Source organism: Electrophorus electricus, chromosome 1, assembly GCF_041902795.1.
Source record: "Electrophorus electricus isolate QZ-2024a chromosome 1, ASM4190279v1, whole genome shotgun sequence".
NCBI classification, from domain to species: domain Eukaryota; kingdom Metazoa; phylum Chordata; class Actinopteri; order Gymnotiformes; family Gymnotidae; genus Electrophorus; species Electrophorus electricus.
In genome coordinates, this window is record NC_137497.1 from 26,396,028 (window position 1) to 26,420,530 (window position 24,503).

The 24,503-nt window shown below is 37.6% G+C and overlaps 2 protein-coding genes across 10 annotated transcripts in view; both read left to right on the plus strand.

The window, feature by feature from the left end:
- The first annotated feature begins 1,502 nt into the window (after window positions 1-1,502).
- On the plus strand, window positions 1,503-5,999 carry ccno (cyclin O). Its single transcript, XM_027009258.3, has 3 exons — window positions 1,503-1,886; window positions 1,971-2,156; window positions 3,125-5,999. The coding sequence occupies exons 1-3, from the start codon at window positions 1,680-1,682 to the stop codon at window positions 3,683-3,685; spliced, it is 954 nt and encodes a 317-aa protein (XP_026865059.2). The 5' UTR covers window positions 1,503-1,679; the 3' UTR covers window positions 3,686-5,999.
- A 278-nt stretch (window positions 6,000-6,277) lies between these two features.
- smtnb (smoothelin b) overlaps window positions 6,278-24,503 on the plus strand; it is a 53,930-nt gene continuing 35,704 nt past the window's right edge. For 5 of the 9 annotated variants that reach the window (XM_081713760.1, XM_081713787.1, XM_081713793.1 and 2 more), the window contains exons 1-5: window positions 6,279-6,973; window positions 13,515-13,672; window positions 15,505-15,583; window positions 15,892-15,970; window positions 16,051-16,127. In XM_081713760.1, coding sequence (XP_081569886.1) covers window positions 6,923-6,973; window positions 13,515-13,672; window positions 15,505-15,583; window positions 15,892-15,970; window positions 16,051-16,127 — 444 coding nt within the window. In that variant the 5' untranslated portion in view covers window positions 6,279-6,922. Of the gene's footprint in view, window positions 6,974-13,514; window positions 13,673-15,504; window positions 15,584-15,891; window positions 15,971-16,050; window positions 16,128-24,503 lie in introns of those variants that run through there. The other 4 variants (XM_081713781.1, XM_081713814.1, XM_081713754.1 and 1 more) reach the window with 3 other exon arrangements.

Genomic DNA, 24,503 nt, shown 5'->3' on the forward strand with positions numbered 1-24,503 from the left:
TCTCCGTTGTAAATTAAAACTCTGTTTTATCCGCAAGCGCCTGACCTGTTCGAAAATGTCGCATGCAAACAGTACAGTGCTGAAAAGCTGATGAGCGGTGTGTTGCTGAAGTGTTTAGTATATTAGTGTATAAGCTTTCCAAGGCTATGGCTAGTACCAGCTAATGTTAGTACCCATACCCCAGTCCTGTTAAACCTTCTTGCTTTTTGTGACTTTTGATAGTATGAAATGCTATTTAGTATTGTACTGGTATTCTTATGCAGAAGTTCGTGTGAAGAAGCAAGTATCATTTTCAGTAACCATAACGGGACAAATATCAGACATGAAAACAAATATGCTGTATCTACCCTAATGAATATACAGGTACAATGTCTTGCTGTAATGTACTCCGTGCAATATTTTTTTTACTTATGGCATTTAGCTAACACTTTTTTTTCCCCCTTAAAATTCAAAGCAACTTGGAATTATGACTGAATATAACTTGGGGTTGCAGATAAGGAACTCTGGTGCATGTTATTTAAAACATGCACCGAATGAAATGATAAAAAGTAACTTAATTTTTTATTTTTTTTATTTGCATGTTACTGTAATGATGCCAACTTTGCTAATCAGATTAGACCTGCTCATCAGTGATAACGCGTTTGAGATGAAGCCAGAGAATGTCCTGGTGCTGCCCTTATGCTGCCATATTCATCCGTCCTCTCCATCTACTCCAATCGGTTCAGAAACAGCTTGACCACCCTAGACCCATTGGAGTAGCTGAGGCTCCCACACCTATACTGAACTGGCTACACTACCTAATATAATAAACCATTAGTTGGGCCACCCAAGGTTCCCTCTTGAGTCTTGGTCCTCTCACGGTTCCTTCCATAAAATTCCTTCCAGGGAGATTTCATTGCCACTGGCTTTATTAGGGATCTAAACCCAATTATTTGTAAAGCTGCTTTGTGACAACACAAAAAAGCACTGTATAAGTAAATTTGGATTGATTTGACTCTAAAAACCCAAATTATGCTGCTCCCAAAAACAATGGCTTTGTCCTGTGGCAAAACCCAGTGCACAGAAGCACTGCGTAAATGACTACTACGTAGCCTCGTTGAAATGGCCAAATATGAAACAACATCCATAACGTTATGCAGGAGTGTATACGAGCTTGTCCTGTATATACTTTAAATACAATAAATACAAATCTATTGATAACGTTATACCCTTGTTCTCTGCGCGACTTGTCAGGTTCCATTTGGATCATTCATTGGGGTTCCTCTCATCAATGAAAGAGTTAGGCTAAGTAAAAGTAGGATATACATAACAATAGTCGACCAAAAACAACTACCCACAATTATAACAAATGTATACATTTACATTTATATTTACAGCCTAATTATACATAGAATACAAAGAGCACGTTCTACTACTACGGGTAATGGACGCATGCCCCTCCCCCGAAGGTGAGTAGCCACGGCAACGTAAACGCTCGGAGCACTGGGGCTGGCAATGCGCGCTAAGGTGCCCGGGAAAGAGCCTACTATGCACGTCACCCTGTACAACAAAATCATGATTTGGGTTAGTGAAATTCTCAGACAGGCTTCATCCAAAGGTTGGAGTCTACGCATCATCATAGAAAGAAGCCAACAATAAAAATTAGATTCTCAACGGGTTACTGCTAATAGTGATCAAATATGTCCACATTAAGTGATTCTGGCTTCGAAGAGGACTTTCAAAGCCCTTCTCCATCTAACTTCTTTACAATTCCATGGTCAGTAAATCTTAATAACAGACTCATAGCTGACCACCATGAGGTCATTTACGACGAGAGCTGTTTCATAATTCAGAAAAACAACGAGGAGGAATTTCTTGCTCTTAATTGTTTGGCTCGTCAACCGCAGGTAAGATGTAGATGATGCAGCTCGTGACACGCGACTGTTTCTTAACCCGCATTTTATGTCCGGCCACCATTTTTCCCCCCACAGATTACTGCAGAGGCCCGCTGCAAACTAGTAAGCTGGCTTATAGCTGTTTATAAACACTTCAAACTGTCGTTTGAATCCTGTTGCTTGGCTGTCAATATCATGGACCGATTTTTGGTCACGACGTCAGTGGCCGCGGACTGCTTCCAGTTGCTCGGCGTAACGTCTTTACTGATTGCGACAAAACACGTAAGTGACTGTGGCCTATGAAAACTTTGCTTAAATTTTGTTTGATCTCTCGCAGATTATTGCAAATTTACAATGTTTAGCAGTAGTCTACCTCTTAACCTTTAAGCCTACCTATTTTCAATATGAATTCATTTTCAAACAATGAATAAGGACATAAATATTCCCGAATACTATGAAATGGAGGCAAAACAAAAATAATCAAACAAACAAACAAAAACCCGGACCGTTCCATTCCTTAAGGGGTGCGTTGCATTTATTACTTGTAATTTTAAAAAAATATTTCTGTAATGGCATATTTATGCGATTCCAGCGCATTATTAGGTGCGTGTCTTCATTCGGAAATTTGCATTAAGAAAATCTTATGATCTTTTATCCTCCCTAAAATTTGACACACAGTTATGACGTTCCTAAATGAAAACAACAACTGAACTTAAAACTGCTGGTTTTGTGTCTTAAAATGTAAAAAGTAAAAATGCAAACAACATAATTGACATAACTTCTCACTTTTTATGATGTGGCTCCCAAATCTGTATTATGCCAGACTATTTACCTTACACTTTAAGATGCTAGGTCTATAGCAAAGATTCTGCATCATCAATTAACTGCCATCATACTAAGTGTTGTAAAAAATTACTTGACTAAGTGCATACGGGTAGCAGTAAAAACATCTAGGGTGCTTGTTATTAGGGCATGAAAGTGTAGTTATTTAAAGTGTAATCATCCTATGAAAGGAAAAATGTTTTATTAGGAAACTTATGTTTTTAACATTTTTTCTAAAGCAGTGACAGTCATTTTCTCACTAGCAAATACTCAGGGCTTTGTTGGTAATGACACCTGAGTACACAATTTTCAGGATCCTTCTGTTCTGTGTTGACTTAAAGCTCAGTGGTGTGTATCAAATATATGGACTGAGTTTGAAAGCTTAAAGCCCTTGAGTGTTGATATGTATTTTTCCTTGAACCCATCAGGTTGAAGTGTGCTCTCCTCGCATCAAGCAGCTTCTCTCACTCTGCTGCAATGCCTTCTCCAAAGAGCAACTCTGCAATCTTGAATGCCTTATTCTTCTCCGACTCAACTTCAGGTTGGCTGCACCCACTCTCGCTTTCTTCCTCGATTACTTAGTCAGTCAGGAGTTATCCTGGCACAGAGTTGGTGGAAAGGATGATAACTTCACTGATTTGTATGAGGTCAAAAATGACGATGACTGGACAGCCACTGAAGAAGACCAGCTCTCCAGAGTGGAAAAGTATAAATATTTTGCTTGCAAAATCTGTGAACTGAGTCTGGCAGACTATGCTTTCAACAAATACCAGCCATCTGTGATTGTGCAGAGTGCTATAATACTGGCAAAGGACCATTTCAGAAAGCCAGCCTCATTCAAACACACGAGCTCATCAGAGATGGCAGATTTACTCTGTACTGCAGACCACAACTCCATAAATTATTCTTTAATTCAGCAGTGCACAGAAGATCTTAGGTTGTTGGTGTCACTCAATCTAGAGTCACTTCAAGACTTAAAAGCACTCTGAAACAATTGAGTAATTACAACTGCTGGTAAACCTATTCTCTTTGTACTGTTATCTTAAAGACTTTTTGTTTTATGTTTGTAATATATTACCAAATGAAGCACAATTTATTGTGAACATACAGTTGTTATTATTGTCACCCTTGATTGTTTAAATCAAGGCAAATTTCTTCATAAATAAATGGACATGTAGCTACCAACTTTAGAATATTTTAATAGCATGTCAATTCAACAAGAAAAGTGGTCTTTATTTTACAAAAGAATCAGAATGAAATGGATGGGATTAAAAGGCACCCATCCTTAACTCTTGGTTTCACATCCTCTGGCAACAAGGACAGCCTCCAGACATTTCATACAGCCATCTTTGAGTTTCTTTCCTTGTCTTCTGGTAGTTTCTCCTTCCACTGCAGTTCTTTCAGACACTGGCAAGGTGTGTTTGCAAGGTTTAACATATTTTATCTCTCTAAAAGATTGAATTGTTTTGAGATCAGCACCCATTGCTGGGTAGTTGAAAAAGGCCATGTGTATTTGTTCTTTATCCAGCTACAGGACCCATTTCATTGGATCCAAACCTAGTTGCCTTCACTTGGGAGCGCTTTATGCTCTTAGACACTTTGATAATCCTCAGATTTCATTATTCCTATACTATGATGAAGGCCTCCAGTTCCAGAAGCAGCAAAACAGCCCAACACCATTATGGAGCCTCCACAATATTTCACTGTAGGTAGGATGCACTTTTCCTTACAGGCTTCATTTCATTGTCTATAAACATAAGACTTGTCTGCATTGCCAGAGAGTTCAAATTTGGTTTCCTCTCTTGATAGGACATTATCCCACATGGCTTGTGTTAAGCATATTTTGGGAAAGGTCATTCACCTCTTTTTATGCCTTTTTAAAGCAGTGGGTTCCTCCCTGGCCTTCATCCAAATAGCCGTTCTTTGTACAGTGTGCAGTAATGTAGGTTGAATCTATCACTCCAGATGTCCCTGCTCAGCTTGAAATTCTTTGGCTGTTGTATGTGGTTTCTTTTCTTCATTTCATACCAACATTTGCAAGGTTAAGCCATCAATTTTCCTCTTTCTACCACATCCTGGAAGGTTCTTGATTGTTGCAAATGAGTAGCAAATGGCTTTAGGACATTTCAAACCACTGAAGACATCATGCCAATATCTACCCTTGTTCTCTGTGATAATAACATTTGTGGTCTAGTTAGGCAGCTCTCTTTTCTTTGACAATGTGAACAAGAAACATGGAATAAAACTGGCATTCTTAAGCATCAGTCATAGAGTAATTAAATAGGGTAATTCATGAGGTAATTAAAGGCATGCGAGTACCTCAAATCCAAAATTGTTGGTTACAATGCTGTAACCACTGGTAGGACAAGGAACAGTTAGCCACTTTCAAATCACGCCTGACTGTTAGGTAAGTGGAGGGTTGTTGTACCTGAAATTTCAGGGCTGTTTGAATTTGAATACATATTTTTTAAATAACAGAAATTAGCTACCAGTAATTACATGGGGGAATCAGTGCTGAACTCTTCTGACCTGGCATTGCAGAAACAGGAAGGTGAAATTCCAGCAATCTGTATTTTTTCTTTCCTTTATGCATAAGTTATTAGACTTATTCACTGATTTGAATTTTTTGTTTAACATTCCTCTGTAAACCTTTCCATGTACATAAATAATACTTTTTTCAAAAGTATCTTTAAGGTTTAAGATCAGACACATCCGAGTTTCTTATCTCCATGTAAAGCTGGACACCACTGTCTTAATTTGCAACCATTTTGCAGCTGATACAAAACAGAATTTAGAAAGTTGCAACGCAAGGAACGTGTTTGCATTTTTGTTAGTATAGAAGTTGTAACATACATTTTTTAAATGTTATTTGTTAAACTAGGTCACCTTAGGTCAGTAACTTCATGTAACTCACAAACAAGGTTTGCCTGTTGTATTTTCAAACCCTTTGCTGACAAACAATTTTCCCTGTTAAAAATGGCACACTAAATAAACTGTACATTGATATAACCTGGTATGGTTCATTATGGTATGGTATCAAAATGTGCATTTTTATTTTGCTTTGTCATCTACTCTTTATTAGGATCCAAGAAGAAAAGTAATACATTATGTTTAATTTGAGAGTCTCTGTTGGCTGAGTAAGAAAAAAAACAGCCCTTTATCTAGGAGTTTATGGTAGTGTCTTCTTCCTAATAAGGAAAGAAATGTCTGTCTTCTTATGAAATGTCTATTTCTATCTTAAATAGATACAATTTGGATGTAGATAATATTCTACAGTACATTGACAAATAAACAAAATATGTGAAAACCTGCTTGTCTATTCTGTGTTTTCCGTTTTTAAATTATTGTATGTTTTTTAATTGAACAAAAGCTGTAGTGAAAGCTTAGGTTAGCGAGATTTTACATTAGAATATAGATCTACATGGGAGAGTTTAAATAAACAAGCGACGGATTGGAAAAAGTAGAGCTCTTACGATAGATGGCGATACATATGCTCTGTTCGCAACCCGCTAGACATTCAAAGAGTAAGCGATTTATAAACTTCGCTTCGCTATTGGTCGAGACACAAGGGCGGATTTACATTTAATTACTTGGGGGAAGAAAGAAAACAGTTTGTCTACGAGAACAGCAACAAAAACAAATTATTAAGCTATATCCATCTTCGACTTTTAGAGGACAGTGAGTGGACCTTGTTTTTTCTGATGGTTGTTAGTCTTCATGTATAAACTATTTTTGAATAACCGGGATTCGGTTGGGTGCGCCATCATCTCTATCATACAGGATACAGGATCTAAACAGGTGGGAACATTGTGGAACCGGACAATTTATCTACCAGGATTGGGCTGCTGTCTTTTTTTGTGGAATTTCCTTCGTGCCTAAGTTACAGAGCTTCAACACCAAAGCTACACGGACACTTTCTCCACATAACCCAAAGGTTATAAGTAGAAGCTCATGAAGTAGTAACGAGTTTAGCTGATATTGCCAAACAAAAAATTGAGAAGTTGAGTAAGTCGCAGTAACACCGGTATTTTTTTCTGTGGCTACTGTGTCGACCTCCTGGTAGTAGCGTGTTAAGGCTTTGTCCCATTATCCACCAACTTAAAAAGAAGAATAGCACTAACGGGCTAGTCATCTGAAACCCAGCCCAGGCGGAGACCAGAAACTCTGGAGTAACGATAACTAAGAGGGAAGTTTTCCATGCTTAGCTTTTATCGCAACAGCCCGGAATGACTGACCAAAAATATTCAACGTTGGATGAAACGTCGCTTCGGAATTTGGTGAGTCAATTTATCGGTTAGCCTACTCTATTTATAAAGAGAAAATATGGTAGTTTACTGCTCTCTTTGATTTTACAAAAATCTGGAAATTTAGCTAACTTCAGGCTAATGGAACACGCTGCCATCCAAAGTTGAACTTTGTCCATACTCAAGCTTCACATGTGCGTTTCTAGTCATGAAAATGGAACTTGAGGCTGGGGATGCTTTAATTATCCTTATATACTTGTAGCAGCTGTTTTTTTTGGGTGGGGGGTGGCGATGAGCACAGATGAAATTAGGCGAGGGAGGCTACTGTTTCTTCATGTGTATAGGAACAATAATCGATGTATACAGGGTTTAATTCCACGTAATGAGGGAACAAGGCCCACAAGAGTCTTGCACAATGGTCCCAGAATTAAGGTATCCATTAGCTCATGCAAGAACTATAAAAGATGCTGTCCCATTTTTTTTTGGAATTAACACACTTCAGAAATTAAATTGTTTCTTATTTGCAGCATTTTTTGCATGTGTAAGGTTGTAAATTAATGTTTTACTTTTTTTCCTTCCTGAAATTCTTAAATGCATTTAATCAAGGCAATATATAGTCAAATTTGTTAGCCTACTTATGTTTAAAAGCTTGACTTTTGTTTTAGAGTGCACCACTAAAAATGTTATCCATATAGTCAGAACAGTATCAAATAAAGCAGACACCCTTATAATTCACTCAGACATCCTTGATGTCTATCTGACATGTTAATTTACGTTTTGGTAAATTAAGTTCAGTTGACTCACCCAAGCCTTATTTTTCCAACATGTTTTGCAAGGCATGTCCTCATGAGTCACTGTATGTGACAGCACTGTTAACTGTACCCACTGATTCCTATGTCTATATTCCTTCTAAGTCTTCATGCATTTTGGTTTCATACATGCCAGTTATTGGAACCCTCAGAAAATGTAATAGATGCATCTTCTTAAAGTCTTTAAGAACTCAAGTGGTTCTCTGCAGTCCTGTGTCACGGCAGGAAGAATATAGGGTCATGGAGTTCACTGATAATCTCTCATCTTGGAGAAGGTCAGAGAAGAATTTAAATGACTTAAGGTATTGACACCCATAAAAAAGGCACAATAAATAATTCATGTAAATATCTACATTATGATGAATCCATGAGAAAAATGGATTGCAAAAAAAATTTCCCATTGTCTTTTCTCACTTTCTCCTTTTTCTCACAAGACGGTTTTCACATCCTTCGTTCCTCTGGGTTAGAAATGTCCCAGTCTCTCTTGGGACACCCCCAGTTTCCATCGGTTTAGCTCTCCTCAGTTTATTTTTAGTTGTTTATGCATTGGTTTTCTCTTTACTCAAATTTTGCGAAACTTGTCATACATTTTTGGGAGTGTTTCTTAGTATATTGAAAATTAATTGATGGGCTTTTATACACATTTGTTTATATAAAATATACAACTGCTTTGTCCAATGAATACTGAAATAGAGTATTAATTACTATTTCACATGTGTTCAGAACATTTAAAATATATGTACAGTGGAAAGTTGTATTTTTTTTTTTTCTTTTCCTGGTTTCTCTGCAGGAAGCCAGAGCTTTTACAGTTTTTATAGGTTCCTGATTAATCCCCAGGGTCAGTCAGTTTGCTCAGGGTCTGGAGCAGGAAGGCTTCCTCTACAGTGTTTGCTATGAATGTGGGAAAACGTGTTAGGTGATCTGATGCATAGTGACATCTTAAGAACATGATCTGTTTTGTTTTTGTGAACACACAATAATTATTTTTTTCCAGTTCAATTCTGAAGGTACAAACGCAAAGGTGTAAAACAGCTTCTGGCAAAGGACATTTCCATTAGACATATGTAGCTGAGGAATTTAGGTAAACAGTACTGGTTATTTAAAGCTCAGTCTGCTTCTCTTGTGAATTCCCATACATGAAAGCATCTCTTTCCTGGGTTTATTAGAGAGGCATTATAATTAAAGCCCTACTAAATTTGTGGTGAAAGACTTTTATGACCAAGTTTCTCAAAAATGCACATTTCATGGATTTTACAAGAAAAATGGTTGTCAGTCTACAAACAGTTATTTACTTGCATCCTTATTATTTTGATCTGAAAATATGATTCCTACAAAATGCTTCACACACAATTCATATAAATACAGAGGCCCTAAATGATGTGTCCTGTCTCCAAATAAGGGCAAAGTCATGGCGATAGCTGTAAATTTACTGAGTCACAGTGGTGACTTGTTCGCCTCTCCGGGTGGAGGGGGGTGGAGGAAATTATTCCACAGCCTGGGCAGTGTAGAATATACAGTTCTCTAAAATGCCAAAAAACATGAGATGAAGTGTGTGCACTGTAAAGAAGAGAATATTAGATGCTTGTCACAATGGCATATGCATGACAGATTACCAGTTAAAAAATCAAGATGGTTGTAATAAGAGCAGCCAATCAGATTTTTCTTATAAATGGTCACAATCATCTTTTTGAGCATGTTGCATGTTTTGTCAGTACTTTAAGAAAACTCAGCTGCTGGTTTAATAGAAAAAGGGTGGTTTAGACCAGTTACAGAAAATTTGGAAAAAAACAACAACCAAAAAACCACGAAACAAGTAGTTGTCATAGTAACAAGGAGCTGGATAGGTGTTGGCCTGTTATGCTGTTAGTATATTTGTCACCAAATGGTTTTGCTCTTTGGTAAAATTAAAATAAGTCTGGTATTCAGATTTGCATAGCTTTATTTAAAAAAATAAAATTAACGGAACTGCAATGACTTATCAGACTTTTTAGCAAATCTCAGAATGTTTGTGACAACTCTAGATATAGTAACTTGGTCTTGGTGATCTTACAGGCTTCCAGTAAGACAAAGTTGCCCATTGTGGAAGGTGGACCTTTAAAAGTTTAGATGTCAAAACTTTAGTTATAGAGTGGATTTTTGTGAACAAATTTGTCAGTTACTGACATGTTGCCATTATGAAAAAAATCTTGTATTTTTTTTTTTGTTCTATCCTAAAGCAGTTATCAGCATTTATGACTCCAAGTCCTGTGAAACCAATCTTTGATGTTAATCCTCTTTCATAAATCAGTCTTAAAAATTAGATTATCCAGATGAACTCCTTGTATTTTAAGCGCTTTGCTTTGCCACATATAGGTATGAGCAGGATAAAAAAATGTGACCCCTCTTTTAATGTTTTATATTACAAGAAAGACATATGTTAATATAACAACAAAACAGCTTGAAATTGTGTATTCAATGGTTGAAAATGCCTAAAAATTAGGGGAAAGCAATGATGTAACTTTTGATGCTGATAGTCATAGAACAGAGACATAGCAGAGGCCTGTCTCACTTGGTTAATTCTCTTGCATGGAGATTGATGCCAGAGATGTCTCAAGACCATTCAATGTAACTTCATTTCTTTCATTAAAATCATTCCCATGACCTAGCACTCGCTGCCAAAAGGTGAGCAGTTTACCTCCAACACTTTTTATTTTTATTTTTTATTTATTTTTTTTTAATCAGATAATTGTTTTCCAGATGTTACAAATTAAATGGGGAATTCAAATTGTATGGTGACTCACCAGTCACAATGTTCTCATTGTATTGCTTTCATGCAGCCTCTTCATGTGTGCTATATCTTTGGGTAACAAGCTGTGGCTTGTGCCGCCTTATCAGTATGTCAGAAGGGAGGCACAACATGGCTCTGTGTGTGTATTTTGGTGGCACTGTGCCCAAAAGTGACTTGGCACTCTGCTAGATTCTGAACAACAAAACTAAGAAGCTTATGTTTTCTGTAGCTCACCATATTGCTACATGGTTAGGCCTTACATGGGAAGGGAACCCACCTTGCCTGTCTTAAGGAAATTGTTATTTTGATCATTTGACTTAAAAGCTGCCTGTTGCTTGAATATGCTTAATGCAGTTTTTGGAAAGAAATGAACTTTTAAACACCTTAGTAAGTACACCCTACCAATGACTGGATATTTTCACCTTTCCTGATTTTCACACCATGTCTTGCTGAATAGTAACAGTGCATTTCATTAAGTATTAACTGGCCATAGGAAAAAAAGGCTGTGTCTGAAGTCACCATATGGGTCTCTGGCTACTTTAAAATCTTAAAATTGGAATAAACAAAAAGAAAGTCTTTGGATATCTCCCTATTACAAAATTTACATCATACTTGACTTAATGCTGAAATCTGGGATGGTATAAAAGAGCAAAGTAGGACTAAAGTTTAGTACCGTGAGATGGATAGATATATATATTGCATAGTTGTTACACTAGTTGTTACTGCTGCAGTTCTAAAATAGATGTTTTGTGAGGAAAGCAGCGCAACTGGTTTTCAAAAGTCTAAAGTTCTCATGTCACTCCACTGCTGCATTCCCTTCACTGGCTTCCAGTAGCAGCCTGCATCATTTATATATATAAAAAAAAAAACCTTGATGTTCGCCTACAAAGCCAAATATTGACCAGCCCCTCCTTGCATCATGGCAATGGGCAAAGCCTGATCTGTACCTTTAAGTATTTTGAAACTCAAGTATGCTTCAGCTTCAAATGCCATCCTTCAACTGTCATGGAAGATAAGACTTTCTTCTGTCCTGGATGGTGGAATGAACTTCTACTGGCTGTCCAAACAGCAGAATCCATTACTGTCTTTAAATGCATACTGAAGACTCATGTATTCATGAATTATTTAAACAATCACTATTCTTGCACTTGTGGAAATAATATTGCACTTTTATTGATTTAATGGAACATTTTAGCACTAACTGTTTGGTATCATATTTTATTTTCTGATTTTGTACTTGTGTTCAATTTGCATTTCTTTCTGGGTATCGGCTTTGACTCGTTTTGACTCCTTCATTGGTTCAGTTTCACTCTAGCCTGGCTCGGATACATTCTAGTAGAACAGTACTACTAGATACATTCAACTAGAACAGCTGAAATGTGATGTGACTAATGCAACACTAAAGCAGTCATCAAATGATGCAATTTTAATATTCATTATATCTTGTATGGTAGCCAGCAGTAAATTCCACATTTTTCCATTTGCACTGACCTTGAACGTTTAGGATTGTTCTGTATGCTGAAACTCGCAGTATCTGAACAAGAGGTCATTGTATTAGAAATGATTCACACACATACACTGTTGGGTAGAAAGGACTAAACTCGAAGCTTTTTTTTTTTTTTTTTTTTTTTTCTTGCCCATTTTTTGCTCTGTTCTGTTTTTGTTTTTGTATTGACTTTATATATTCACCATATCTTCTGTATATTCTTTATATGCACTTTATATGTACTGCTAGATCTAAATAAAGAGGTATGAGGATATACTGTGGCATTTGTTTGTAACTATATAGCTATCTTTTGAGATCTGATTGGGACATCTCTAGTATGCTGTCTTATGGTATGTTTGTGATGCAGTTAATGATGTTGCTGTAATAAGTAAAACAAGCTACATTAATAATCAAGGTGAAAAAAGTAGATATTTGCACCATAGGATTTATAAACACAAATTGTTTTATTAGTTAGTTGGCTAGTTAGTTGGCTACTGGCTAGTGTAGCTAGCTAGGAAGCAAGGTCATTTACAATTTAACATGAACAAGTTATTGGACACTGCAGTCAAGTCAACATAGGGAAAACCTAAGTTGTAGTTATCTTATTTTCTCAAGGGCAAATCTTTGGTCTATCTTTTTTTCACTATACACAACAGATTAGCTTGCAAGTAAGCAGGCCTTTAAAACCAAGCAGTGTTTCTCAGCACTAAAACAAAGCCTACTCAAATGCTGTGTGTCCTTTGAAACGTTCTAAGGTTTTCAGATATTGTATTACCATTAATGTGAAGGATTGTCTACCTGGCAGTTGAATGATACTGGGCTTGCCTAGTTGTTTTGTTTTTACTATTATTGTCTTGTATTTACAATGTAAAAATACAAAAAAGGTTCTGTTCCAATGGCATTTATAGAGAATACTTAGATAGTAATGGATGATGATTATGATGATGATAATAATAATGAACACATGGGTACTAATGGGAGTAACTTTAAAGCTCACTTAACATTTTAATGTGACCCTCCATTCTTTCTTTCTCTCATTTCATATGTCTCTCTTTACATTGTTGCTCTCGGATATCAATCAAAATTCAAAATGTATTTATATAGCGCTTTTTACAACTTATGTTGTCACAAAGCAGCTTTACAAATGTCCAAGCCCAAGCCCCCAGTGAGCAAGCCAAGGGTGACAGTGGCAAGGAAAAACTTACTAGAGCATGAGGAAGAAACCTTGAGAGGAACCAAGACTCAAAGGGGGGGCCATTCTCCTCTGGCCAAGGACACTATACCAATACAAAATGCACAACACCACTGAAGCAAAATAAGCACTGGTTTGAGTAATCTTTTGTAACTATATGAAACAGTTGATGTATCTATAGTTTTGCACTCATGTTTTCAATACTGCGGTTCAGGCTTTTTCATCAGTTAATAAATTAAATAGATGAATCTGTTTAAAAAAAGTTGATTACATTGCTAGGAAAAAAACAGTAATTTCTGTTATGGCTCTGATGTTTTCAGCTCGATGGAACCGTGGATATTGTGGAGCGTCGTCTCATTAGGACAGCTATACGGGAGCTGCAGCGGTGTGAGATTGAGGACATGGAAGCTGCCCTGACAAACAAGAGGTTCAGACGTGGTTTAGAGCACAGGCATGAGGATAAGGAAAATCAACTTCGGTATGGGAAATTGTTTCAGTATGTTTTGTTCACAATATGAATTATGAAAAGCAAGAAGCAGTTGATCTCAAGAAAGCAATATAATGTTTATCAGTATACTTTTGTTTTGCTTTAGGTTATTTTTGTGCATGTTTTACTCTAAGGGCTGGATTCTTGTACATGGATAACGCCATGGACCAAGCTGTTATGTTAGTGGTCCATGTTGTCCATATGTTATAGTGGAAGACACTTTAGTTTAGGTTTAGGGCTAATTTTGCTCTGCAAAATCACTTTTATATTCACACATTACTGTAGGTAGCAACAACTATTCCTCCATTTGACTGTACTGTGATTGTTCAACTAGTTAGATAATTTCAGTTTCATTGTCTGAACACTTAAAACTGAACGGGTGTTTTTAATTTTAGTCTTTGCTCCCTGTTCTTGGTACTTGTCTTTTGCATAAAGATGCATAAATATTAACGAAAGAAGATTTCACCAATTTGGTTGTTTAAAGACTAAGGATCATGGAAAATTGCAACAAGTGTCTACAGAACTTTTTTATTGGAGTGGTCCAGTCTTTTTATTGAGGTGATTACAGTATTGGCAGATTATAATAAATGCTATTTAAAATCTTTCAGTGATTTTTATGATATCTTATTTAATAATCCCAATTGATGGTCTATGTACCCCTGTATCGACAAAGAGCGTGGAATGGCCTTAGTGAAACAATAACATTTTTTTTCTCTGCGTTATTAATGCTAAAAAGGTTTGTCTATACAAGCTACAAACGGAACACTTTTACGGACAGTTTCTCTTTTAAATTACCTATATTGCCAAACATTTTAGTGCTAATGCAAAAAAAAAAAAAGAAAAAAAGTAATGTAAATGTAGAAGTTGATGCGAAGCAACACTGTGACACAGTTGCCCCTATTGTACTTTTCCCCAGTACCACCAGCTACTGGAGAATTTACTGCTAACAGTGAGTGAATGAGTGAGTCCAGTGTATATGTAGTGTCAAAAAGAATCTGTTTTGAGGTATGTGCTTTCTAGTGTTGTCTGACAAGATGTATTTTGAAAGAGGAGAGGCTACTGCAAGCATAGGTATGTTTTCCAGTTTTACAAAATCTGCAACTCGTGGAGGGCAATTGAGTGGGGAATAGTGAGCAGACCAGTATCAGGCCCTAAATTGGATTATTTGTAAAAAGAAATTGGTACATTCAAACTAAATGCAGTGGCTGCAATGATGAAGCATTGTAGCTGCTGAATTACTTGTTAGTTTCCCTTTTTAAAATGTTATTGTTCATTCTCATGCTACTACAAAACAATTTTTAGGACATGACTAAGGTCATTTTTCATAATACTGTAATGAGGCCTCAGTAGTTGTAGGCCGAGCAAATTCATCTTCTTTTTTTTGAGCAATAGACAATTCAGACATTCGTGAGAAAAGCCAACTTGCTGACATCTCCTTCAGATGTTCATTAGAAATGTCTTTAGACAAGTAACTTGTGTAATTTTAATAAATGTAGTTGCTCAGATTGGGTTAACTGTTTGCTTTTTTTATATCAAAAGTCAATTTCATTGTTCTGCCTCCCATCATAGTCTACTTAAGAATGCTAAAAATGCACGAAGAACTTTTCACTCCTTCCTCCAGAGTCACATTTTCCATTTTGAATCATTTTCTTAAGCTGGAGTCCATTTTTGCCAAGAGCAACTTCTTGGTATGTGGTATGTGTGTGGCTAACAGTTGTCAGTCTGTTATAGGTGAATGACACTTGCCAAGTTGGTATGTTTGTTTATGTGGTGTGTGTGTGTGTGTGTCTGTCTGTCGGGCACATGCCTGTTTATATTCACAGGCCTGATGTGGCAGCATCCTTGGATATGCTTTCAAGGAAGGTTGAGGACATTCAAGACATTGACACACTTTCTGCAATGGTAGGAATGTGTAGGAAGAAAGTATGCAGTACAATTTAATATCAGCTGCACAATGACATGACTAAGGCAGGGAAAGAAAGACAATCATCCCTGATGTTCATGTTTTGTTTTTTGTTTTTTGTTTTTTTTCTGGTTATAATTAAAATGTCATTATAATTTCCAAGCAAAGGTTGAAATATACATTTTAAGAATTTTCTTGTTTATGGCAGCATCAGTGAATACTAGCCACTCCATCCTTTTTAAACTTTAAAAAAAAAATTCTACTTATGGGACACTGTCTGGGTTTTATCACCTGTCTGTCTGTCCAGCTACAAAACACTACAGAGTATGAAGAGAGGAAACTAATTCGTGCAGCCATTCGTCGACTTAGAGCTAAGGAAATCCAGGGTAGGTTTTGTGTAAAGTTGGCTAAAATGGTGTCTTGGTATATATGAATGCCCATCTGCAGCTTGTGTGTTTTCAACCAGGTGCACTAGAGAGGATTCAGTTAACAGGACGGCATGTGGAGCAGCCACAAAATCCCCAAAGAAGAATAAATGTGGAGGTGAGTGAGTAAAGGAAGGTGATTGATGAGATTTGGGTTTGGAGAAAGAGCATTTGGTGCTGTACAGGTATGAAAATAAGACAAAATACCCTTTTGAATTTTATAAATGGTTTGTGTCATGTCATCACCAAAGATTCACTGTTGACCAGATGGTATTTTCACTAGGCAACTCACAAGTACACGTAATGTCATTTATGTAGTTGTAAATAGTTAACAACGGTCATTTGAGGGTACTCTGTATTATTGCTGTGAAGTAGTCTCATCTCTTGATCAAATTCTGTTTTTGTTGTCAGCTTCACTAACATGCACCTTTGCTACTTGACTGGCTACTTAATTAAGGGCTCTGTGCTTGTCATGTTATAAGTAGTAATGGATTACAGTAATTCAGTTTGTATTTCTGTCTGCTGTAGTAGTAGTAGTAGTAGTAGTAGTAAAAATTAAAGTACAAAATATAAAAATATTCTATGCAATATATAAATAATAGCTACAATATATAAAATGGCTACTTTTTCACACTGAAGAGTGCTTTACAAGAGTAGATTCAATATATAAACAGGGTAAAAACAGAAAAGGAGAGCAGACATTTACAGGCAAGAATCAGTGCAGGACACACGCACAAACAGCAAGATGAGTGTTGAGCCAGAAATGGAGCATATGGAGGTTGTTAAGGAGTATGAGTGAAATGGATTATATGTAGATTACAAAAGAATCAGTTTTGAGGTATACGTTTTGTAGTATTGTCTGAAGTGGTGTATTTTGACATGGGTTTTGAAAGAGGAGAGGCTACTACAGGCACAGATATGTTAAAGGATTTTCCAGTTTTACAAAATCTTCAACCCGTGGAGGGCAGTTGAGTGTGGGGAATAGTGAGCAGAACAGTATCAGGCCTTTAAATGGATTACTTTGTAAAAAGAAATTGTTATATTTATAAATGTTGGATGCACTGAGGCATTGTAGATGTTGATTTAGTTATATATGCTGATTTCAATTTCTAATTTAGAGTTGTCAATATGTCTGTTGATTTTCGAACATGTTGCAATTTGTATAGAAATTTGGACTGTGGACCAAAAAAGTGAATTGCAGAGAGGTTATGAAGGGTAAGAGTGGGTAAGAGTTTTAGCATCACACAGATGACGTTGAGCAGTATTACGACTATGGTAAAATAAGTTGGTTATGTTTATAAGGAGCTGTGAAGAGTCAGGAATACTTGCAAAATTTTTGACAGAAGACGATGCAGAGTGTTAACATTCCATCTGAGAGACAGTGGACTAGGCAGGCTGCATTTTTGGCTTTTTTGCACCTACCTAAGATAAAGGCTGTCACATGTGGGCGGCAGCATAAGACATACCTTCTAAGGTATCTTCTCTTGGCCAGATTTGAAGGCAGCATCCCATGTTTCCTGTTTGGGTAAGGCAATCCCATAGTTCAGGTCGCTCAACCTGTGTTCCATCAAAATTTAAAAATCATGGTGGACCCAACTGTTGCTCTGTGCACTCAGTCTAGAAAATATTTAAGGGTATGTATTATAAATTGTTAGTTAGTTTCTAGATTGCTAAACACCAAGTGTTTACTGACAGCTGACATTAGGCTACCTAATAAAGGTACCTGAAAGTTGCTATCCTTTGTTAGTTAGCTAGTGGCTGGTGCTAACACACTTATTAAATAGCTAAGTGTTTATCACCATGTCAGTACTAGTTGTTAGTTAGTTTATAGCTGTTAGGATTGTTGGTTATGTAGTCAGCAGTGTGTTGGAACAAGCTAGTTAACTTGTTGTCTAACTATTTAATCAACAGTTTGTCAGCATGAGAAAAATGGCTACTTCACTATTCTTTTAGTCACATTTTTGCTAGGATTTATTACTAGGAGTGATGTCACTTAAATGAGTGTGATTGTTGCTAAGGTTACTTTTCAGTTACAATGCAGTCCAACAAGACAGGTAAGGCATTTATAGGATATGACCTAAGGTTACAGAATGGAACACAGTTATGACACAGATCAGTGTTTAGGTGCACTTTAGTTTAACAAAATGTATACACATCCACTGTTTTATATCCAGTTTGAGTGCAGGTTGGAGAGGAGTGCTAAAGTAAATTTGCAATAATCAAATGAAACTAGAGGCCTAGAAGCAACATGTGAATGAGGTACAGAAAGGAACAAATAAGAAACCCTTGTGGAGCACTTTGGGGACAGGAATTATGGGAGATTAAAGGTTGTCATAAAATGACCTAGGCTGGCAGATCAGAAGTAGCAAAAATACTTATTTGTGCTAGTTGTTCCAGTAAAGTCATCATTTGTACTTGTAGTATTTGGAGAAATAATTTTATTTACCTGTCACTCAGCGCCCCCGTCAACATCCCATTCACACCAATATAGTTTTGATCATTTGTGTTCTATTCACTTGTGCTGGTTTGTGTGTCTTTTATTCCTCAATTTTATTAAGCAATAATATTTTGTTGAGTGATGTCACTCAGCCACTGGCATGGGTGGCAAACTAACAACACAAAATGTATGAAGTTGCTTTTTTGTGATGAAGTTCTAAAAATGGTAAATTAAGAAATACCCCTGTGCTTAGCTTTCTTACCTTAATGCTGTAAGTATCTTGTAGACAGAGGGATATGAAGTGGCCATTGACAAGAGCTGTGAGAAGAGGGACCATGGAAGGAAGATGAGTTTTATATAAGTAGGTAAAGATGGGATCAAGAGACCGGTGATTGTATTACCACTTGCTGTATTGAGCCTCTCGCACCCTATTTTGTCTGTGTCTGTGTACCGGCTACATTTGTTCAATTCCAAATTATTTGTTCATATTGGATTTGCCTATCTTGCCAGTGTACGTTCATAATTACAAGTTTCCTGTATCTGTCTGTAATGTGAATGCAGCTGTCCTCTAAAACAGCAAACATGCACATACTGAAATAATGTTTGCACAAGTCACCACCAGCAAATATTTATGCATTTGTGAGACAACTCATGATACTTAAACCAGCAAATAGGACATGCTAATATCTCATGTATATGTACTGCAGTTTGCTCTGGTGGATAAGAGTTCTTGAGGCATACATGATCAGCTTGAGAATGTGGAAAACAAAGCCAGACTGCTAGCTTTTGCCGTTTTCACAAATACTGTTGTCACTGCTGTCATTGCTTTCCATCATTGTTTTGACAATGATTGCACTAAGTGAAAAAAGTAAAATGCATTCCGGTCTGCCCAATCTCATTCAAGTTGCATGAGTCGTGGTCGTCATCATCATCATCATCATCATCATCCCTACACCCTGAACTTGGACAATCCCTATTGTGACCATCACTGAAACCAACAAGCTGATGTATGCCATAATAGTGATACTTGACTATAAGAGATACTTGGCTACAAGAAGAGATATGCATGAGAAGTAGAACAGGATGCTCTCCCATGAGCCATCAAAGTTGTACACTCAGCGGCAGGGCAACAGCATAAGAACAGATCCACAGGAGACTGAACAATACTGGAAAGGAATGTGGGAGAAGGAGGCATAACACAACAACAGTGCCCAGAGGTTGGAGAACCTGAGCGCTTACCACAGCAATCTCCCTGAACAGGATCCAGTAACCATCACACTAACAGATATCCAAGAAAGGGTCTCAAGTATGAAAAACTAGACAGCTCCAGACCCTGACATGGTCTATGCCTACAGGCTGAAAGAGCTGACTGCACTCCATGAGCATCTGGCAGGACCAATAAACCAGCTGCTAATGGATGGAACCAACCCTGAATGTTTAACTGAAGACAGTCCTGATCCTGAAGGTCCCCCAGAAAGGGGCAGTTCCATCCAACTGCTAGCCAATAGCCTGCCTCTGTACAATATACAAGCTCCTGTCAGGCCTATGATTTATTGCCCCACACATGGATCCTGGAATGCTTGAGGCTGTGTAACATCAACAGGACTCAACAAGCCTTCATCAAGAAGTCAATGGAGCTGTGGAAGATGACCCTAGAGACTTCAAGCTGAATCACCATTAAGTACAGGGTTTACCAAGGAGATGCCATGTCCCCACTGCTGCTTAGGCCTGAACTCTCTCAGTGAGATCATCACCAAGAGTGGTTATGGATAGTGGTTATGGAATGGATCAACCATCAGCCACCTCCTGTACATGGATGACATCAACATGTATGCAAGAAGTGAATGAGACATAAATTCACTAATCCATTTCACCAGGATATACAGCAACGCCATTGGAATATCATTCGCACTGGATAAGTGTGGACGTATGGTTACAAGGAGAGTGAAAATGGCTAGAACAGAGGAAATTTCACTAACAGACGGTACTATAACAGAAGTTGAGGGCAGCTACATGTACCTTGGAATCTCACAGGCTAATGGGAATCATGAAGATGCAACAAGGAAAGCACCTGTGCCCTGCTGGTCATCAGGTACCCTGCTGGTATAATAAGCTGGCATAAGGAGGAGATGGAAGCCACTGACATCCTGACAAGGGAACTCCTCACAATGCATGGAGAGTTTCATCCCAAATCCAGTCCTCTGAGACTGTACACTAGGCAGAAAGAGGGGGGCTGAGGAGTGAGCATCAGAACCACCGTTCAGGATGAAATGTTCAAGATCCTGGAATATATCAAGACAATGGTCCCAAGTGACAAAGTGCTTAGTGAGTAACTCAGACAGCAGAAACCCAAGGGGGTTGGAAATGAGGTGGAGCAGGGACCATCATGTGAGCGGGAAAAAACCCCTGCATGGTATGTACCACTGGCAGATAGTGGAAGTGGCTGATGTTTCTCAGTCTCTTGGTGTGGGTTTTAATGGCCTTGTATAGCTTTGCTGATAGCAAGAGAAAAAATCGCTCTGGGTGTCCAGGCTGTGGTAGATCACTGCTGATGTTGCAAACCTTCTTATGTAGATGGCCAGCACGCATGCCATTCAAATTTGGGATTCAGTTGCCATAATCCTGTTTTTACCACTCACACAATGTCTCTTCAGTTCTCAGCAGTGTCGCTGGAAAACCATACCATGGCACAGTGAAAGGAATCTCTCCATAGTGCTTTAATAGAAGTTGATTAGTAGCTAAAAGTGAAGCTTCAGAGGTCCCAGCACAGAACCTTGCGGGCTACCATATTTTACTTTTGTCTGAAATGATGATTAACTTTTTACATTTTCAAGGTGATGGTATTTAGTTAGGTTGGATCTGAACAAAGAAATGGCTTTACCTGTGACGACAACCCCCACAAAGGTTTTCTAGCAAGTCTGGTAATATGGTGTGATCTACTATTATGTTAAATGCTGCTCTCAGCTCAAACAAAACCATTAAACATATGTAACCTTGATCAGAGGGTAATAAAAGATTGATTGTCTTTGTACTGTGATGTGGCCAGATCATAGAAGAAGTACAAAGAGATGGCCTGAATCTTTAATACGTTCATGTGATTCTTATGCAATTTCAAGCTTTGCTGTTGTTTCTCCAAAACTTTGAAATAATAAACTGAATATTTAAAATAAGTATCATTTGAAGGTTACCTTAAAAAAAAAAGCACTATAACTGACCCAGAAAAAGATGTTGCCTTTTGCACATTGTTGACTAGTACGTGTCTGTTGCCAGGTTGTGTTGTTTGCTACCTAAATGTAACCATTTGAGAGGTATCTGGCAAATCAGAGGCTAAGGCTAATGTCATGTGCAGATAACATCACAGCAATTAATCTGGGTGGGCTGCAGATAATATTAAACCACAAAGAGATTACAAATTTCTAGATATGCTGACAGTACACCACACAGTATGTATGTTGTGGTTAGAGTTCAAGCACCTGAACCTCAAGGACCAGATGGCAACACCAGCAAAAGATTGCAGCACCATTCCAGTCCACTAGGGAAAATAAAACAAAAAACGAACAAAACCCCCAAATAACCAGCAGGTGTTGATTGTTGGTCCTGAACACTGAATATCCTCTGTCCTGGCTGATATCTCCAGTTGTGTGTAATCAGCAATCTCATGTTTGACAACTGCACCTGAGGTACATATAAAATGTTTGAATGTTGAAGCCTTCTCTGTGATTGGTACATAAATGTAAAAAAAAATCTCCCCCCCCAACCCAAATTCCTTTTGCACAGCACAACGTTATCTAAGAAAGTTTTGTGCAGCACGGCATTATAGGTTTTTTTCACATTGCAAACTGATCTCATACTATATGGTAAATTTGTTTATAGTTGCAGTAACGTTATGCTTGGTGTATCTGTATATACATCCATATATCTCGTGTGTGTGTGTGTGTGTGTGTGTGTGTGTGTGTGTGTGTGTGTGTGTGTGTGTGTGTGTATATAAAATAAACACTTATGTTCCATCTTATCAAACGTGATGGCAGAGCAGAACAATGGTAGGCTGGTTTTAACAATAAATCCTTGGGGCATCCAGGTATTCCATTGTTGCATTACTGCTCATGTACCCTTACAATAAATTGGGTCCCTATTTAATATCTTTTTCTAAGAAAGTTATTAGAGTCCCCAATAAGTAATATTTAGATACTTATTTAGATTTATTAATGTGTAATCCATTTTGCTGGATGCATAAATGTAAGTGTGGTATATGAAAGTAGAATGTGGTAGGTGGGAATTTTGGCTCGTACTTGCTGCTAACTGTTTTGGGATTCACTCCAGTTGAGGCTTGTGGGAATTCACAATAAGAGAATCACATTACAACATTACATTACAGATGTTTTACATCTCTCCACCTGATGACATCTGGCTGATGTCTAGGGTAGTACAGGTTAACCAAGTTATAATTCCCAATGTTGTTAATTGTTAACTGTTAACTGAAGTTATGGTTTAAAATGAAAAGGCATCAGTGAACTTGGAAAAAAAAAATTGTGCTAACAAAAACAATTGGAACTAGAACTTAGCTGCACTATTAACAGGCTGTATCTTCTCAGGAGCAGAAAAGCAAAATTCCAATTTGTTGAAATAATTGAATTTTTTAGAGCCAAATACAAAAACGGCATACTTTTTTGATACAAATTTAAAAAACCCAGCTCAGCCAAGGAATGGTGCAGAAACGATGTCTGTACTGTCAGCACAGTGAGCATTGCCTTGTACCTCCACAAGCATTTGAAGCATTATTCTGTCATCACCGAAATGGTCAGACCTATGAGAAAATGGATACACCCCGTTATGATGACTATATGACTAAGCAGTCTGTTAAACATACCCATTAACAAACTCATTCACACTGACTCACTTCCTCAAGTGCGTATACAGGCCCATGATACTGTGGTCACTGAAATGTGAAGAATGTGAAAAATCTTATTTTCTGATTTCATCTTTTTCCTCCTCTCCGTTCCTCTTGACCCCTTTACCCAAATGTTTCCCCCATCATTTAAAGCTTCCTCATTCTACTGAATTCTGAATTTATCTACCCCCCCCACCCCCTTCCAATGACCTGCTGATTATTTATTGCTCCTGAGGTTTGTAATACCCAGTGTTTACTGCCACCCAGTGGCCACTTAAGTCAGCAAACTCAAAATGTATTTTATGACTGGCAAAGACTGTACAGGACATCTCAATCTGAAGCAAATGTATTGGTTTATACAACCAAATTAAATAAACAGATTAGCTTTCTAAATACATTTTTAGGACCTCACCAAATCTTGTTTTAAGTTTGTTATACTGGTTGTTCCTTTTCTTTGCTCAGCTTTTCTGTAGCATTATCACTTTTTCCAGCCCCATGGAGCAACATAAAAGCATTTCTGAGTGCATAGTTGTATTCTGCAGGACTTTTATTATAGAGGCTGGACTTGGCACTTCTAGCGTATTTCCACAGGTAGTTATGTCTAGACAAGCGTAAAGCTCCAGCACAATGGGATCTTATTTGTCTCCTCAAATATTCGTCTCTCTGAGACACTTATCCATGTTGCAACTTCAATGTATGTTTTTTCAAATGTGGGATTTGCAATGACCATCCTTATATCATGGGGAGTGTCCGTATATACTGCAATTAAACTGCTGTACTGGACTGTTTAGCTTTAAGCTAATTTGGAGACAAATACTTTTTACTTTCCATGCCAGAAAAGTAAATTAACTAAGTAATTCTAACAATTAAAGATGGATTCATAAAATATACAATTTTAAATGATTGGATATGGCATAGTTTATTACAATAAAACAGATTGGAGGCAGGAAGTAAGGCCTATGTTGGCATAGGAAGAAATGTTTCTTACACAGTTGGGGGAAAACCATGAGCCCTCCTTGATTAAAATACACAATCCAAGGAAGATGGGTGCGGAAAGGAGCTACAGTGCAGTTTGCACTCGGGGCTTTTATTTCATTACTTCCCCAGCTTCTGTCTTTGAAACAGGCATGGTGTAGATTCATTTTTATCCCCCCTACACATTCATCTGA